The sequence below is a fragment of the Polyodon spathula genome, chromosome 10 (assembly GCF_017654505.1).
Source record: "Polyodon spathula isolate WHYD16114869_AA chromosome 10, ASM1765450v1, whole genome shotgun sequence".
Taxonomy (NCBI): Eukaryota; Metazoa; Chordata; class Actinopteri; order Acipenseriformes; family Polyodontidae; genus Polyodon; species Polyodon spathula.
This window is the reverse complement of record NC_054543.1, coordinates 28,275,242-28,295,368: the sequence shown is the minus strand read 5'-3', so window position 1 is coordinate 28,295,368 and position 20,127 is coordinate 28,275,242. Positions and strand designations below refer to the sequence as shown.

At 37.1% G+C, this 20,127-nt stretch overlaps 1 protein-coding gene across 7 annotated transcripts in view; it reads right to left on the bottom strand.

Moving 5' to 3' along the window:
• LOC121322053 (tensin-like) overlaps positions 1 to 20,127 on the bottom strand; it is a 309,001-nt gene that overhangs the window by 205,644 nt on the left and 83,230 nt on the right. The window contains exon 1 of one of the 7 annotated variants that reach the window (XM_041261523.1): positions 15,976 to 16,190. The exons of the other annotated variants lie outside the window; for them this stretch is intronic. Coding sequence (XP_041117457.1) covers positions 15,976 to 16,056 — 81 coding nt within the window. The 5' untranslated portion in view covers positions 16,057 to 16,190. Of the gene's footprint in view, positions 1 to 15,975; positions 16,191 to 20,127 lie in introns of those variants that run through there. 7 annotated transcript variants of the gene reach the window in all.

The window sequence follows — 20,127 nt, the reverse complement described above, 5'->3', positions numbered from 1 at the left end:
GTTCAGACAATGCACCACTCATTTCAAAGAGCAGCAGCATACATACGATGTTTACAAGAAAACATTTTTCCCATGGCAAATGTTCCCAAATAATAGTTGAAAAAATTAACTCCCTAGTTAATTTACCTATGATGCATGAATCAAAAAAAGATCATGAATATGAAAAAGAATATGTTGGGGAAAAAAATATGTCGATGTGGACAACACAGGATACAGCAGAGGTAAAGGTACGTCTTTCTTGCAAACACTGCTGGGGGTTCTGTAGCATTTAAAATACAATTTCAGTCTCCATGTGCCCGAATGAACCAAATTCAATTTAAAATGATTACAGTGCATTAACAAAAGCGAGGCTCCAGTAAAATAAAAGCTTCATGTTAGAAATACAGTTAAATAAAAACATCTGAAGTGCAGCCTCACTCAATGCAAACCAGGTTTTCTAGCTGTTGACTGAAATGTAGTTCAATCCTTTTTTTTTTTGTTTTTGTTTTTTTTTCTATAGAACATTTTTGTTCAATAAAGTCATCAGGAAAATTCTTTGTGAGAAAGCTTTTGTAAAAACATCCCCCAAATTAAACACTTTCAGGTCAGGATATATGCTTGGCCTGTGTTCATTAATTTACCTGTGTTCATTAAAAAAAAAAAAACAGTGATGAAAGACAAGCCTGTTTAGAATACAGGTCAGTAGAATTGTTCACTATTTCTAAAGCTTGATAACTGAAATGGCTCTGTTACTATTAATGGGCCATAGTAGCACACAGACAACAACAATGGCAAATTATGTTAATCCAAGCCAAAGAAATAGTGGCATAACTCACAGTGTGAACTTGTTTTTTTATTTTAGTTTTTCTCCAGCTAATTTTGAAAATAACCTTAGGTCCTATGTTGATGGTTGTTTGGCATTTCTAAAGAATAGAGAATGTAATTGCTTTTTAAACAGCAGGGCAATAGTGTGAAAGAACTGTGGTCTTGAGTTGATCAGAGTAAATTTGTACTCATTAAACTTTGAGTAAAACCTGTGACACAATCAATGTTGAGGCAGGCATCACAATTCAGAATTGTTTGGATTTCTATGTATGACACTATTACTGTACATAAGCCATTGAACTAATAGGTGTGTTTGTTTTGACAAATAAATTCATAGGTGGAAAGAACAAGAGGCTTTGAATGTATTAAGATGAACACACTGATGTGCTTGTATGTATTGGCATGTGTATACAGTACCAGTAATAATACTTCCTGTCTGGGCAATACTTCTTTGTAGGATATCGAACTCCCATGTAAGGCGGAGGCTGGGCGTGAACAAGTGACCCTGCGCACTGCAAGAGAGGGTCTTAACTACAATGCAAAAGAGCTGAACTCATCTGTATTTGTGTTTTTACAGTTTTTAACCTCATCTGATCTCACCGACAGGGGCCAGAATCCGTAACGGCAGTGTATCACGCAACACTGTCCGTTACTCACACACGCACAGGTCGAAATGTTTGTAATAGCATTTTAAACTTATACTACTTATACTACCATTGAGTATTTTATAGTTAAGGATGATCAGATTTTATACAGGTAGCTACCAGTCTACATGAAATATTACACTGAGATGAAGGATCCAGTAACAGAACATTTTGTAAACAGCGTTCCATTATTGGGTGCGTTTCCTAAATATATAAATGTACTGGCCACATAGAACATCTAATGTTATACCGCTATAGTAAAATATGTGAAAGGAAAGACTTTAGAAAGTCAAAACCTTTGTCTACTAAAATGATATCAACTACAGTTGCTTCTTCATTTCAAATAATGTGCATACATTTTCAGCTACTGTGAGGTCACAAAAGCCTGAATAAATTAATATACAAGTGGTCACCATGTGCTTTGCATTGTCTGGTAAGTTTAGCTGTCTGTATAGAAACTAGGCCCCTGGCAGTGACCTGGAACTACAGTGGCAATAAATAAAAGTAATGGGATCAGCTTTTCCTTTCTAGTCTACAACAGAAGTACATCTGTCTTTATTAAACCTTAAGGAGAAATGTTACCTACTTGGCGTCTCTGCAGCTCGGAAGGTAAGAATATTTCTAGACCTTGCACTCTGACCTTATTTGCATGTGTTCTCTTTCACATGGGGTCTGCTTCCAAATAACAAAAACACAGCGGAGGGGGGGGGGGGGGGGGCACTCACCTCTGACCCCCCTCACCTCCAGAGGTTTCCATTAACTGGATCATGTGAGCATCACTGTGGTCCAAACAGGCCCCCAAACAGGCCCCCAAACAGAGCCCCACATATTTTATCAGCTAGCTGTAAGCTGTACATTCAGGGCTTCATAAATGAGCTTCATTACAGAACAGAGAGGCAACTGGGGGCGTTCAGAATCACCAATTGATACAAGCAGACTGATACCAGTATCGTTTGTATCTCAAGCAATAAAACCACAATCATTGGTAATTTCTACTTACTGATAAAAATTGTATAAGATATCCTACAGATATACACAAACGTGATACCTGGAGAAATCTGTGAAGTATGACATACACATAGGTATACAACCACCTCCTCTATAGTTCTAATACCTGGTGCACTAAAAATCTATCCAGTGACTTGACAGGATTTATGGACTTTGCCAAAGTAATGTGAAACCATTTGAAAACTAAACAGTCATTGCACATGTTACCAATTACTTACACATACAGTAATGGGCTGTAGCTACTTATTAGGAGCTTTTCGAAGACTGTTCAGTACAGAGACAGAGATACTCAGTTGAGATACACATGATTATTCTGCTTAATACTGAGCAACAAAGGCACTATCACTGGTCCTTTAGACCTATGTAAAACATTGGCCTGATCAGGCATTCTCTGAATGAAAGTGGAGTATGTTGTTTCCCGGGGATAGTTGGGATTTCTGATGGCTTACATCCATCAATCGATGGGATTCATAGTCTACGATTGACTTGGTCATTGTAACACTGGGATTCTCTCCCTCTCTTTTCAGTTGGTCACTGAACATGCTCTGTGTGCTGGTGCACCTTAACCCATGGAGTGTTCTTCAGTGGTGGGTGTTAGGATTGAAACACCGGAAGAAGCACTATCATCAAAACCTGGATGTATCGGGCTACTAACCACATGCCACCTAGTGGATATCTGTTTACTTTCAACATCATAGAATTATAACGGAAATATATACAAGTTGTTTTTATACTTTAAAATGTGCAGTTTTGTCACACAGCACAATGCCACAGATGTCTCAAGTTTTGAGGGAGCGTGCAATTGGCATGCTGACTGCAGAAATGTCCACCAGAACTGTTGCCAGAGAATTGAATGTTCATTTCTCTACCATAAGCTGTCTCCAACGTCGTTTTAGAGAATTTGGCAGTACGTCCAACCGGCCTCACAACTGCAGACCACGTGTAACTACGCCAGCCCAGGACCTCCACATCCAGCTTCTTCACCTGTAGGGTCGTCTGAGGCCAGCCACTCGGACAGCTGATGAAACTGAGGGTTTGCACAACAGAAGAATTTCTGCACAAACTGTCAGAAATCGTCTCAGGGAAGCTTATCTGCGTGCTCGTCATCCTCACCAGGGTCTTGACCTGACTGCAGTTTGGCGTCATAACCAACATCAGTGGGCAAATGCTCACCGCGGATGGCCACTGACACATTGGAGAAGTGTGCTCTTCATGGATGAATCCCGGTTTCAACTGTACCGGGCAGATGGCAGACAGCATGTATGGCGTCGTGTGGGCGAGCGGTTTGCTGATGTCAACGTTGTGAACAGAGTGCCCCATGGTGGCGGTGGGGTTATGGTATGGGTAGGCATAAGCTACGGACAACAAACACAATTGCATTTTATCGATAGCAATTTGAAAGCACAGAGATACCGTGACGAGATCCTGAGGCCCATTGTTGTGCCATTCATCCGCCGCCATCACCTCATGTTTCAGCATGATAATGCACAGCCCCATGTCACAAGGATCTGTACACAATTCCTGGAAGCTGAAAATGTCCCAGTTCTTCCATGGCCTGCATACTCACCAGACATGTCACCCATTCAGCATGTTTGTGTACGACAGCATGTTCCAGTTCCCGCCAATATCCAGCAACTTTGCACAGCCATTGAAGAGGAGTGGGACAATATTCCACAGGCCACAATCAACAGCCTGATCTACTCTATGCGAAGGAGATGTGTCGCGCTGCATGAGGCAAATGGTGGTCACACCAGATACTGACTGGTTTTCTGATCCACGCTCCTACCTTTTTTTTTTAAGGTATCTGTGACCAACAGATGCATATCTGTATTCCCATTCATGTGAAATCCATAGATTAGGGCCTAATGAATTTATATCAATTGACTGATTTCCTTATATGAACTGTAACTCACTAAAATCTTTGAAATTGTTGCATGTTGCATTTATATTTTTGTTTAGTGTAGATGCTTGTGACATACAGATGTATTGACAGACAGACAGGCACTTCCATATACTCCTAGACTCCTGGTTTTCCTAAGAATAAATTACTGTCTACTTAAAATAGGATAAGTGGTTTAAAAGGTACAGTAGCATTCAGCAGACAGAAAAATCTGGGGCAAAACTCCTAGATGATTTAAGAAAACTCCAAACCTGAAGAAATAAAGAATTAGAATTACAGGGTGAGCCAAAACACCTTTTGCGAAGCAGCCCAATACTCTTATATCCTAGCTACACAACCACACCTTCCGCACTGAACCTGATCACTCAGCTACTAAAATACATTCATTTCCACTCCGAAAACCATATGTCAGACTCCTGGAACGGCAGTCTTCAAAAACAGCAACAGCACCCTAAGGATAAGGCAAAACCAGATGGATAAGTGGGTGATGTTAGGAGGCTGCCAGAATGCAAAAAATTTAATTTAAATTCAGAAATAAATCAGATTCCACTCCATCCACAAAGGACAACTAGAATTTGCAGAGTTGTACTAACAAGGAGGGTCTGTCACAACAATGGTAATCAGTAAACTGAAATCTCATACTGCACATGCAAAATGAGAATAAATAAAAACATTTGGTGAAACTGAACAAAGTACAGCAACTTGTTTCTAGTTTGTTTGTTTTTTTCTTTATTGAGTTACTGGCACAGCACAAAAGAGTTGAATGTCCTAAAGTAGGACTTGCTCTAGTTTCAGCGCTGAAATGGATGCAACAAAATTTGTTAATGATACTGGTTTACAGGAAGGTTAGAAGTGTTGATTTGGATTAATTAGCACTGAAGCACTGAAAACCCTTATAAAAGTTTACCATAAAAAAAGCAAAGCAAAGCACATAAGCCATAATGAAAGCATAATTAATCCCTGTAAAGTCCGGGTGAAAGCTGAGTGCAATCTGGCGACCATGCACACAACAAGTGAGGGTCTTAACTCTTCATGCAGACAAGCCCATCTGCATTCCTGGTTATAAAGCTTTGAACCGATGAGGAGGAGTCTTCAATTGCAATGCATCACACAATATGGTATTCATGGAAGACCATGGTAAATTGGAATTACATTGGAAAAACATGTTTTATTTATCAATTTACTGAAAAAACAAAATCTGTTAATATGGACTGGCTTTAAGTTGTGGAGATTACTGTGGTCTTGCAGAAACAAGGAGCAGGACCAGAGGACACAGTTGGAAATTATGTGGAGACAGACTGAGGACCGGGGGTAGGAGCTGCTGAATTATTGGGATCCTTTAAGACTTAATAAGGTCTTTAGATCAACCAGCTGCTTGGATCAGGGCAATGGCCTTCTCTCAATCGTAAATGTTTTTATTTTCTTATATACTATAGCAGCTGTCCTTGTGCTATTATTTTAGTACACAGTCATTTCATTTCCATTGTCTTGCCACTGAATATCAAGCGGTATTGATTTTTTGGAATGCTTTGCCAGGGATTTTGGCTGAAGGCCCAGTTGTTGTCTTTTTAAAGCATTTGGAGTGTGATTAATTTTTTTTATTTTCCTTTTATTTATTTTATTGTTCGTCTTGTTTTACTGCCCCTTGTATTATATTATTTTTAATTGTGAAGCTCTGTGAGATGACTCCGCCATGAAAGGCGCTACATAAAAACAATTAGATTCATTGATTAAATATCATTTCAAAAATAAAAAAACAGGCAGTGAACATATCTGATATAATCTGTTCCCTTTTAATCTCTAAAGCACAGGGCTGTTTGATGTTGTTGCAGTTTCCTGCATTCCCCAAAACAGCTTTAAGTAAATTGTTACACAGGTACAATAAATACCTACTGAATACAGAGCTTATTCATTTTTCAGGATTCCAACCCATTTTCTCAAGGCTGTTTATTTAGCTTTAAATTGGTTATAGATTATGAAACAATTTCATACATCTTTCCTGTCTTGTCCTTCCATTCCTTACGTAGGATTCACATACAAGGGTGCTGGAACTAGGGGTGCTGGGGGTGCGGCAGCAGCCCATTGCTTTGCATGGCTTCCATCATATACAGGGTTTACAGTTTTGTTCAATGGCTTTCAGCACCCCCACTTTAAAAATTGTTCCAGTGTCGCTGTTCACATGTGCACGTTATGTATCTCATTTTGAGACATTACTGATACCATACTAGGTTTATACAATCTCTTTGTTAGAAGGCCTTACTTTCCGCTAGACTGTTACTGTTTCACTTGTACTGGGTCATTTCGCCTCAGCAGTGTCTTGAGGGTCAAAACAAGTCATGGACTGCAAAGCATGTCAGTCATTAGGGGAAGCAGCTGGTTAGTTAAAGACAGAAAAGAAGGCATAACAATGATCAAGGTAATTCAACACTACCTGAAAGTAAGCCTTTGATAACCTTGTTTAGAACCAGATAGATTTTTAGATAATGAAAATACCTTTTCCCTGAGTGTTTAACATGTGTTTCTTTCTAAACGGGACAATTTCAAAGACATGACAACCCATTTCTATTGTACTGTAACTACTAGCAATTTGTAATAAAACAAACACTGGTTCACCTTTACCTTACAGTATTAGGAATATATGTACTATTCTATACAGTAACAACCATCAAGTACTATCTAAGTACAAATTACTTGCATATTCATTTTATAGTAATACCTTTGTGCTTAAATTGTACTTACATATACAGGCAAATGAAGTAACAAAACAAGTAACACAAGAACACCTAGGAATACACCCTCACCATACTGTAGATGTACACAATAGCAAACACCCATATAAAGTAGCAACATTGAATACAGTACAAAATATCACTGCAGTCACTACCAGTTCCCAGTTTCTGATAGCTAATACCATTAGTTTTACAATGCTACCCTCATATTATCATACCAATGCCAGAGGACCAGTCGTTTCTATAAGGGATAGTAAAAAAAAAGCCATCAAAGGCATTTGCTGAAATAACCTCAGGATTTTTTTTTTCAAAGGAAAGGTTGGTAATGGGACTCTTCCTTGTCGTTTTCTAGCAGTAATGATGTGTAATGCCCTTCTGCTAAACTGGGGGAGGGAAATGCCACTGGATTAAGAGCGTGTGTAAGGGCTTCTGCGAACTAAGAGGCTTTGCGCTTCCTTTTCTTCTCCAGCGTGCCGGGCTGGCAAGGGATCAGGGTTCCTAGGATACCTCTATCCTCAGAACCCCATAGCAACCACAGGGAATCTCCTGGACATCAAATTAGCCAGGCAGAGCATGGAAATCTCTTGCATAGCATGAGAGTCCAGGAAACACCGTACATTAGAAGGCAACAGAGTCTTTCTACAGGTGCACAGGCAGTATTCTTTTATCCACACTGCAGCCTCGTGCTGAACGACTTAAATCCACTTCCTTCCAGAATGCAGCCATGGACTTCTACCCATGAATTTCCACATTGCAGGCCACTGCACAAACCACTGAGCTTTCTCAAATAAACTACTTTCCTCCAGTACTAACCACTGAGCTATTCAACCTGCTACCTTCCATTCTGCTCCCCACTGCTCTTACACACTCATAAATCCAGAAGTTTCCCTTAGGCATCCAACTAACTATAAGTCAAAAGCTCTCTAATCGAAACTTTTTAGTTATCACCCTTTAACGTGTCACTTAATCCCAGCACTAACCACTGAGCTTTGCAAATCCCTTATGTTTTACACTGTAGCCTAGCTGAGTTACTCAATGACACAACCTGCCCCCTACTCTGTCTTCTGTGTTACTCTTTAACTCTCTTCAGAAAGGTTTAAGCTCCAGGTATTGAAGGTTCAGAGCTCAGGCCTGCCCTAATTGCACCTGGAGGCTACATCCTACTCTTTTGAAGATTTGTCCACATTAAGTACTTTGTGATCCCTCAAGGGCAGCTCAAAAAAGAGACATCAAGGGAGACTTTGTTTGTTTGCTAACAGGTATCTGTTTTACCTGTATTGTTAAGAATTATGAAACTGACATCTTTGTAAAGTCAGAGGCACTGGGATTACACACAACTACTTTTGTGAATGGTACTTATTTAGATAACAGAAAGATGGCTGTTAAATGATGACCTACGGGCTTTTGTGTGGCCTATCTAGCCTGCTAAATCAGAATATATCGATCTTGTTTTTTTGATTACCTTATAATTGTAAGGGTTGTCCTGGATCTAAACATTTTGAGATTAAGTGTAATTTTCTGTACACTTATCCATCATGCTACAATTCACTATTGAACAATACATATTTTTATTAATGAATTCATTAATTACTTTCGGTCATAGGATTTAATAGTACACAAGGTTTTGTCTTAGAGCAAAGGTAGGAAATGTTAGCTGTTTAAATCCATCGCAGAACTTTGTTCCAACTTGTTACTGAATTACTTAATTGACTATGCTGAAGATCAATTAAATAATGAAGGACCTGTTTGGAATAGTGTGGACTGGACCCTTATTACAGAGTATTTGCTATGACCTCACTTAGCTTAGCTATTTTATACATGTACAGTATCTGCTTGGATCAGATGGGTGAAAAACCTTCAGTCCTGTCAATCCAGCATTGATATAACAATGAAGGAAATAGGAAATGGGACTACTGCCTCGCTCCATTGCCTTGCCCTAAGTGTAGGAATGTGACCCCAAAAGCCATTTGTAACACTCATGTTATTTGGGTCAGTTGTCTTATTCATAAACACACTCCAGGCTTTCAAATAATTATTTATTCTCTTCAAACTTAATAGGACTATCAAAAGCCCTATCACTTAAACATTTTATCAACACCTCAGGAAAGCCCACCTGAGATGTCCAGCCTGTACTCTTTCATAGAATAGCACAACAAGGTCAAGTTAACCTCAATCCAATCCAATATCAGTGCCACACCATATATCGTTGGGTAAACTGATGAACAAGCAATTTGAAATTACACTGAACACAGCAAACTGTCTCCCATTCCTGTATACTAACTGCTAAGCTACATTGCTTCCCAGTCTCTCAACTTCCAATGCTATCCTTCATTGCCTTTCAGTCTCCCAACATTCAGTGCTAGCCTACATTGCCCTCCAGTCCTCATCTTAAACCACTAGACACACTATCTCCTTGTCTCATTTCAAAGCCCTAAATCACCTTTCCTCCATGTCCTCTTCAGCTTTGAACACCAGGCTACACACAGCCTTCTTGTCAGACAGGGAATGTGGAGATGATTTGAGTTATCTGACAGCATGAGATATCTGCACTTCAGTTGCTAAGACACACATGTGAAACACTGCATGGTGTCTTCAAGTTGGAATAAGTTAAGTACTACTTATGCTGGTTCAACCATGTCATAGATCTGAATTTACTAAACTCAGAACTAGCTGTGTGACTCAACTCATCTCCTAGTTACTAGTTTAGTGACTCATCTCAACTCCTACTAACTAGCTGTGTGACTCAATTCAACTCTTAGTTGCTACTGTAGCTCTGTGACTAATCTCAGCTACTACTTACTAGCTGTGAGACTTAATTCAACTAGTTACAAGCTCTGTGACTTAACTCAACTCCTACTTACTCGTTCTGTGTCTCAACTCATCTTCTAGTAACTAGCTCTGTGACAACTCAGCTCCTAGAAACTAGCTGTGTGACTCATCTCAACTCCTAGTAACCAGCGTTGTGACTCAGCTCAACTCTGCGACTGAATTTAACTCCTAACTATCTCTGTGACTCAATTCAACTCCTAGTTTTGAACTCTGTGACTCAATTCAACTCCTAGTTTTGAGCTCTGTGACAACTCATCTCCTAATTACTATCTCTGTGACTCAATGTTTAGATCTGTATTCCATTTCTGTTCTCTTTCCTGATTTTAGGACATTTCAGGTTTCTATGTAACACATATATAAATGCAAACAGAAGAAATTAAATAATGTCAACCCTTGCATAATACTTCTTGGCTGCATGACAAACAGAGGCCCTCAAGTTCTTCTGTTGATGAAAGCCAAACTGCAGAATGATAGGAGGTAAAAACAAAAACAATTTATTATAGATTAAAATCTGCTAAAAGCTCAGGTCTGGCACAACCTACTATACTCTACTGAAAGCAATTTGGTTTATGTTAAAATCCATGGGAAAATGTGTTTCTGGCACCATTAATGAGTTGTCTGAAGTTTGGAACAGAATAAAAGCACTGAGCTTTTAAGCAAACCAAAATCTACTTTTATGGAAAAATCAAAATCACAAGTCTATACATCATGTCTCTGTTGCTCTATAATCTAATGTATGCTCCATAACGCACTTTTTACTTAACCCTCTCAGATATTTCTCAGTGAGGACACTCAATAAAAAGATACCCTGGTGAGATAATTGCTCTCTGTCTAATTATTTCTGATGTTAGGATTGATAACCCTTACAGATGTCTGATAGTAAAAGCATAGTAAAGTGAAATAAAACATGAAAGCATGGTAGAGCAAAGATAAGCATTGTAAAGCCTAGAGACGTATGGTAAAGCAAATGTAAAAATGATGGTACTGTATGTAGTGTAACTATAGGAAGTGGATAGTAAAACTGCAGAATGGTGGTAAACCTTTAGAAGGGGAAGTGGTAAAATGTGGATGGAACATATTTACATGAGTTCCCAAAGTGGGGTGCCCCCTGTAGGAGAATACAGTTGAAGCTGAAGTGAAGTTGAAGGATTCAGAAAAAACAGACACAAGTTTGACCAGAGGCTAATATAGGAGGAAAAATAACACTTCTAGTTGTTGACTTTTATTATCTATTACCTCCCGTATGCTGCACATGACTGTAAATAAATTAGGTAAATGCTCTCTCTCAAAAAACAAAGAATATCAGCAAGCTTGTCTACTGTACGTTATCTTTATCTGTTTAGCCATTAGTAAGGAATGGCCCTGTACTGTGAGGGTCTGTGAGTCATTCTCACAACTTAATTAGAAGCAGGTCTGTCTTTGAAAGTGACCCAGCTGCTTCTGATACACACCACTCTCACTTTACAGCCAATGATTCCTTTTAACAGTCTTCTCTCACTAATAAAATAGATTTCTGTGGTTGTGCAGCACAGAAACACATATTGCTTTATGATCTACACACTCCCAGCTTAATCAGCTTTCAGTAAATGGTGCAAACCACAATTCATAGTGCCAGGACTTCAAAGGGTGTCTGCTAAACAGGGCCTGTGCTGGTATCTTTGACTGGAAGGATATTCAATCCCTTGCCAAGAACCAGTGCACTATGTATGGATCTTTGGAAACCCAGTATTAATCCCTTAATACGTGAATTTACAAGCCTTCCAATATCTTGGATACCGGCTTTAGTTCCAAGTCTAAATATTTGTGTGTTGATAGTTCAGAGACCATGTCACTAGCTAAGGTTAGGCATTGAACACCAAGCTGTATGTTTATTAGATATTAGCAGTTGAAACAATGGTGGTGTACTGACAAAAACAAACAGTATAAACGCCGCTCAAGGCAATGCTTAAAAAATACAACTAAACTACTAATTAATAATTACATGCTACCTAACAATGAATGAATGCCCACTGGGTTGTAAAGATACTGTTTCAATTCAGACTGTTAAGCAACTTCAAATCGTAAATAAAGTAGTACTTTAAGCACCTAACTGTAATAAATTTGGTACTGTAACTCCAAGTTGTCGAAATTATAATACATCGAAAATCCTTCAGTTTTTTACCTTATTGCAGAGGCCAGACTTTATGACAGCAGTCTTTATTCTCACTAAATTCTTAATAAGGGTTGTTTACTTATATGTAACTCTAACTATATGAAAGTACAGCTTGGGATCTGGGCTAAGCAATAACTTTATAAAAGGCAACCTTGCTATAAATTCTTATTGAGCTCTGATTAATGAGGTGAAGGAACAAGCCAGCAAGAGAAATGTACAAGAGTTCAGCCAAACTAAGACACATGTTGATGTAAAATAATACATCTTGAAAATAGCAATCATATGTGACTCACAGAACACTGAAATATGACTCTTTTAATCAAGTTTCTCAATACAAACTTCACCTTTCTGTAAACAAAAATAACCCCCTTCAGCATATTACTATGTGAATGTTACAGTACATCAGAACACACACACACATAGACATACTCTCCTTTAACAAGAACATGAGAATCATAGAATACAGCTCTGTACAAATTATGAAGCCAATATCTCAAACTCTTTGGTTCACCTTCCTAGTACCAATTGCTGCTTTTCCTTTGACAGACATAGAATGTCAACTGTATTCCTTCACGTGACTTCTTGCAGTAAAATGTGGTGAGTGGTTTCTGTAGTGCAAATCAGTAAGTTCCTGAGTGTGGTTCCTTATTGCTGGAATTTCCAACAGAGCTTGTTGATACTGTATAGATATGCTGAGAGCTCACTCAGAATCCTGTGACACCACAAAACCAATCCATTTGATCCAATCAAATCAATCATCAGAGACCTGAATCAAATAGAATTTGATTCAACAGGCTGCTTTATACTCCCAATATTGTTTTTCTTGTTAATAGCCTACAGTGGACTATTTTATGAAAGGGCACTAAACATTATGATGCACCATAATTGCAATTAGTGTACATGACACAAAATAGTTGGCATATTATTGATTTATGAAATAATGTTAATATCTTAACAATCAGTGCTTCTTGCGACTATTTATTTTGTTTGTGTGGGAATTTAAAAGCAGATCTGTGTTAAGTTTAATTAACAAAAGACTATATAACTTATCTTGAAACAAAAATTTAACAGATCGCGGCTGTGACGCCGATGATACAGAGACTACCTAGATAATTCAATATTTGTAGTTATGAAAATACTTTAGACTTTTACATACTTGTGGTTATGAATGAGATTTGTTCACTTGTTTTAACAATTTGTAACCTTAGGCCTGGAACACACTGCCCGATAACATCGCAGAAAGGGATGCATGGATGTATAAAGTACAGTGGCAATGGGGCAAATCAATAGGTGAAAAGATAAGGCTATGGCAGTAATAAATATCAATAATTTTGGCTAGAACTTAAGGTGAAGTGATTGATAAAACCACATATGACTGGAGACATGCATGTATTCTCTCTCTCTATTAAACACACACACACACACACACATACACGGTATTCCATTGGTTTGTGTATAATGACTGTGCTGATATTTTTTGAAAGCAAGACCTGACAGCCCCAAATTGTACTTTTTAACTACTGTATTAGACTAAATATTTACAGAATACTTAAAAACTGCTGCTATAATCAATTCATATCATATATTGCTGTGTATAGCCAGTCTTATTATTTAAGCATCAATAAAGCTTAATTTTACCATGAACTATTGTTGGGTTGTTATTCCTGAGCGCTGCATCTCCTCTTCACCTGCACACTGCAAACTATAACATCTTATAATACTGCAAGTGTTTGGTGGCTACTTTTAATCATGTTGTGTTTATTTATCACAAAGGTGAGCAGAGTAGCAGAGAAAATGCATGATTAGAGGAATTCACCGAACAATTAACTATAAACAAACTGGGTCACGTTTTATTTCAAGGACCTTTTCTGTTTGTTTATTAACTGCTAAAAACATTGTTAATTTTTTAACTAAGGGTTAGGGTTAGGGTTAATAAAAACCTGATTTAATTTACTAAACATTACTACAGTAACAATTTAAACTGATTTCAAGCATATGAGCCAGTGAGTATTGATCATCTATAGGGCTCTGCTGTTTGCAGTTTTAGTTGGCCTATTATATATTATTAACTAACAGTTAACAGAAAACAAAAAAAGGCCCTTAAAATAAAACGTGACCACTAAGTGTGTATTGGGTTGAGGAGTTCTATTGCAATTATAAAAGCTTAACAAATGTATAATGAAGTGTTACATATATGGTTTACATATATAATAACTAACAACTAACAAACACAAATGACACTTCAAACGTATGTAGCCTACAATCGTCCATACTAAAATACATACAAAAGTAGATGTCAACATAAGAAAACAAATTCCAACCAATATACACAGATGGCTTACCCGGCACCCCATCCAAAAAATAAAGTTTTTTTATTTATTTTTTTAATCTGTGCCATCCGATTTTTACCCACACATCAGATAACCGTAAATCAGCATTGTATATATGAAGTTCTCTAAATAAATGTGCATTCTGCATGACAACATGCACAATTTTAAACTATGTTTACGAATTATAAACAAAATAGATATTCCCATTATATTTTATTTAATTTCCATTTGGCTGCTGCTCACAGGTGAGAGAGCCATCTCGCTGTACGATAGTAGTTTCCATAACATCAAATTATGCTTCCATTCATTTTTCTTGATCTCGTTAACATGCACTTTGATTAACGAGTTCCCCTTATCTAGTCGTTGAGACAAGAAGTGATGTACGTGACCTGCAACAATTAAGCTTTTTAACAAGAAACACGTTCACTAACGACCTTCAACTCAATTTCAAAACATTAAGGATTGATTTAATTAACACATTTCGATTGAAAATTGCGTGCTATTAAAGTTCTCATTACTATAACAAGAGTTCGATATAATAACACTGTTTTTTTTTAAATCCTGCCCAGTATTTCTTAAATAGCGTTGTCATATTCAGAATTGAGAATCTGAGGTAGTTTACAACAAATGTTCTTAACTATTTAAATGCCTACCTGACAAACAGTAGACATTTTGCAGTATTTTCGTCATCCGTTAATTCTAAATAATAATGAAAAAGCATAAATATATGTAAAGTCCTAGTAAAACGCTAAGTATGTTGGCTCATTCACAAATTGTTGCTTTTCACATGTTTTCCATGTTTTTCCATGTTCCAGCACATGACCTCTTAAATGTAGGGGCACAGGGGAAGTGCAGAAGGAGTGATTATCAAGTGGTTTCGGGGAAAAAAAAAAATACATGTTGTCATGTGTCTTTTATACAATAAACTGTGAGCCCTACTAGTATTACTGGAATTGCTGTGTAAGTTCTGTCATTTTCAAACTCTGCTAAGCAAACTGAACTGATAGATTTTATCGAACTGCAGGGAAACAAATAAGCATCTGCAAGTCCAAGGCTACCAGTAAGGTCCAATACATTTAATTATAGAATGGAGACAGAATTAGCTATGTACAATGCACTCTGAAACCAAGACACGGTGCACGTTGTTGCAGTTCATTATAACTAGCAGTAGGAGACAAACTTAGGGTTGCCAGATTTTCAGATGCAAGAGTCTGGTGAAAACCTTGCAATTACTGTCAAGACACATCCCAGACAAAGAAATACATAATTCTGAGATATACCATATATTTGATTATATTTCAGATATTGTTAGATATATCATAGAATATACAGTATTCTTAAACATTTACACATATATTTCAAATATATCATAATATATTAAAAGCCAATAAATAGATTTTTCAATGAATTCTAATACATATTAAAAAATATCCTACACAATTATTTTGATATGGGACCATCAATAGTAAACTCCAACTTAAACAAAGTGTACCTGTTAGCTAAGATCCCCCACTCTCCCCACAACTTCTATCCCAAGCCCATCCCACACCACAAGAAGAAGTTAAACATCCCCACTTACCCAAAACATACAAGACAGGCAGACCCAAGTTCTGGCCCGGCCCATGAGCCCATTTGGCAGGCTCAGAAAAACGGACGGCATCCTTAAACAAGGTACTTTACAACCCCTCCAAAACTCCAAAACTTGGATGGGATTCTGACTAATTCCACACAAATTCCTCTCCAGGAGTACAGATCCATGACACGTTGGAAGCTGCTGCAGCCTCTCCCTCTCTCTCTCTCTCTCTCTCTCTCTCTCTCTCTCTCTCTCTCTCTCTCTCTCTCTCTCTCTCTCTCTCTCTCTCTCTCTCTCTCTCTACTGAGACTTTGGGGGTCAGACAACTCCACTCCTTAGGAGAGAGGGGGAGGTGTCTAGAAGGGGCCTATTATTATTATTTTTTTTTTTAAAGATCTCTTTCTCCAGGCCCCTCCTCACTGTTTCATTCTCACTCTCTTACTTATTTTTACATCCTCTCTCTATTCCCTTCTGCCATCATTATCTCTCCCTCTGTCCTCTAACTTCTCTCCTTCCCAATATGTCCTTTCCTTTCTATAATAGGTCTCTCCTGCATGTCTATGGCTCTCTTTCCATTTTTCATTACTAACTTTCAGCAGAATTTACAAAAAACTGTAGCACTATGTGGGCAATATTTATCAGAAATTAACCAAATTATGATTTTTTAAATTGTAATTTATTATGAATAACGACAGTTAAAACATAAATAATTGTGCAGAATTAACTCATGAATTACTTAATATTTTAGAATAATTAACAGTTGCTTATTAAACACAACTATTACAAAATAGTCAATTCTCTCTATTTTATTTTCATTTACCTCAGAAAAGCCTGAGTAATGTCTGGAAGCACCAAATGTATAAAACAGTACAAAAAACAGATGTGTAGCAGATGAAAAAAACAAAATCTTTATTTGTTTACTATAAAAAGTTTTTGTTTCATTAAATACAAACTGTTTGAAAGTTTCTCTGGCTTTCTTTGTTTTACTTTCACTGTCCTCTGTGCACAGCAGCTACCTCTCACTCACTGGTTAATAAAACTAATCCTCTGGCATTTCCTCCTCTGTGAGTCCTGAGGATTTCCACTCTCCTCTCTGCTCCTCCCCTTTGCTGCTCTCCACAGGACAGAAAATGATTTAAAGAGATGGAACAGAATAGAGACGAGTGGATCTTAGACGTTAACTTTGGTCCAAGCTCAAGTTTGTTATTAGTTCATGTCTCATGAGTTGTCCATCTTTTTTTTTTTTTTTTACATTATGCTTATGTATGTTAAATTATGAATGTTCCTTACTACTGTACTTCGAAACAGCTATAAAAAAGCAAATACAGTAGCTGGTCATAGACCATTTGCATTTGAGGAACATTTTGTACACCTTTATCTGTCTTTGATCCTTTCGAGTGCAGCTATTCAGCTCAGATACAGAATTATGGCCCTTTACCTCTCTTTCAACCTACTTGTTTACCACAATAACATTCCATTTCTGGCTTAAACAAGATATGATTATTTCCAGATGTAATGGTTACTTATAAATTAAAATAAACCAAGACAACACATTTCCAAAATCATAAAAGATAATGCTTACCAGGAGGGACCCAATCGATATAAACATTGTAAGTTAACTTCAAATAGAGTACATGCTTGCTTGTCAATGGAACTGGATGAACAAAACAAAAGGGGAATATCGAATATAAATAACCTGTAATATTCAACATCCCCAATCGTAAGAAAGGTCCAGGTCTCATTATATACTGTATATCTGTTGGATGCACTGTTAGCCTTCGTACAATGATGCCTGGGTTGAATCCTCAGACACCATTGTTATAATAAGCTTTATAGTTTACAGTAGCATCCACTTTGGGGCTTAAACTCTTAACCCTGAGAATAATACTGGGGCTTAACTGAAATCTAACCCTTAAATGTATCATAATCTCTACTTACCTCCGGCATTCATTTTAAAGCCATTTAAATAAATAATCCTCCAGATGTTATTTACTTTGGCGTTAAATTGCATTTTCACGTTTCTTTACTCTTACGATGTTTCCAATCACTTCAAGTGGTTCCTGCTGCAAGCACATACAGTGTTTAATTCAGTTTGGTATAATCAGAGTGTGTGAGTAATGAATTAAACACAGTATTTGAGTAATTGCAAAAATAACTTCAATGGAAACAAAGAAAATAGTAATACAAATATATGGAAATGTAATGTTCTTTCATTCACATTTGCAATATTGTATATTTAGATTGTTTGCTTGTTTTTTATATGTAAGTTTGGAATGTGCAGACATTTCAAACACAGTGCTATTGCTGAAAAGTTGCTGCTGTTTCCTAGTATCAAATCACTTAATGTGTTAAAGTTCACGGCAATGAGACCATGTGACTTATAGCAAAGGTACAGGATGCATATCTATAGCATTGTAATGTATTTGAAATACTTACATGTCCTGAATTAACATAAAAAGCAGGTCAATTCAGGATATGCCCAAAACAAGGCATGACTTTGGTAATTTAAAAAGAATATTGACAGGTATGAAATTTTACTTTTGTTGTATTTATCTTTGTTTTGCGTATTTCACCTCGTCTTGGATGTCATGTTTAGTCTGTTACTTGCCGTTTGAACATTTATCAGATTATAGCCTAATCAATTTGAAACTGAGGCTAGGAGTGTAGGATAAACGTTTGGTAAAGATTTGAGTAAAATGAAGCCATTTATTGTGTTCATGGATAGATAGACACAATTAGGCAAAACTGTGAAAGAGAAAGGCTGACGTGACATTGCCAGTACGGGGATGTTTCAGTCAAAAAGCATCAGTTACTGTGTTGTTTTGTTTTTAGATACAACTGTTCTCACTATAACACAGGCATCTGAAAAAAAAGCTTTATGAAAAGATTTGTAATTCTGTACACGGAAATGGCAGTCAAGTTCTCCAATTCCAAGAATGGTATTGATTTTAAACAGCATGCCAGTATGTGCATTTTTTTAATCACAGGATTGAAGAAGAATAAAATCCATGCTTCTTTTTTCATTGCTGATTTCAAGTTGTTTTGAATCCCTTAGCAACAATTGATAGAGGTAATGCTGAAATTACCTAACATTTTTTTTTATTTTATTTTTTTTTACTCTTTGGTGGAGGGTAATTCGTGTTGGCTAAAATGTGTTTCGTTGCAAGAGCTTGATGATGTATTACCGTTTCAATGTTCAGACTACATTCAAAAACAACTTGCACAGAGTAATGGTAAACTTTGTTAAACTATCAGATCTATAAATATTCTGTTTAATGTATTTAAAAAATAAGTTACGATTATAATTCCAGTAGACTAAGCGATTGGCAACACTTGCATTACTCATACACAACATTATTACATTAGAAGACCAAGCTGAATTTACTAAACAGAAAATCAATATATCGTTTGCATTTGTATGGTTGGCTAACATAACAACCTTTTGGAATACACTGCATGAAAAATAAAACTGTAAGGATTATTACAATAAGGATTTTTTTATTTATTTCTTAATTAACAAACAGCTACATCCACATTGCTGTGAAATCTACAGCAATCTGTTACAGGATGAGAGTTTCTGTGAAAAAAAAACACAAAAGCACAGAAAATGCTGCAGATTTAAAACCTGCCAATCTGAATCATAAACATTTCCTGCCTCTCAAAAAACCCTTTGGGAATAGCAAATTGGACTGACAGGGTATGATTATAATGACCCTAAAATAGTAACTTTCAGACTTTAATAACATACCAAAAAAATTGCAATTGTGGGATTGTGGGATTTACAGAGCATCTTTGTGATATGCTGAGCAGTACAAATGTAAACGCTCAAATAATCTCCTTAAGCAAGCCTACTTCTACAATTAGGGATGAGGGACTATGCTTTAAAATACCTGCCTAATATTGATAGGGATTTGTGAAAAGTGCAGATTGGGAAGGGGGCGGGGTCAACAGGGCAAAAAAGCATTTTTCATTCACTCTTAACTTACTATCAAAAAGCAGTAAACGTTTTTACAGTTCCCTCATATTGACCATAATGTAAAGTCACATTTTATATTGATACCACCACTATATTTTGTATTGTTTTTTTATTGTTTTCCCATCATTTGAATGTTCAGTTATGTTTTTTCTCCTCACTGCTGTGAGTCCTAACACAGCACG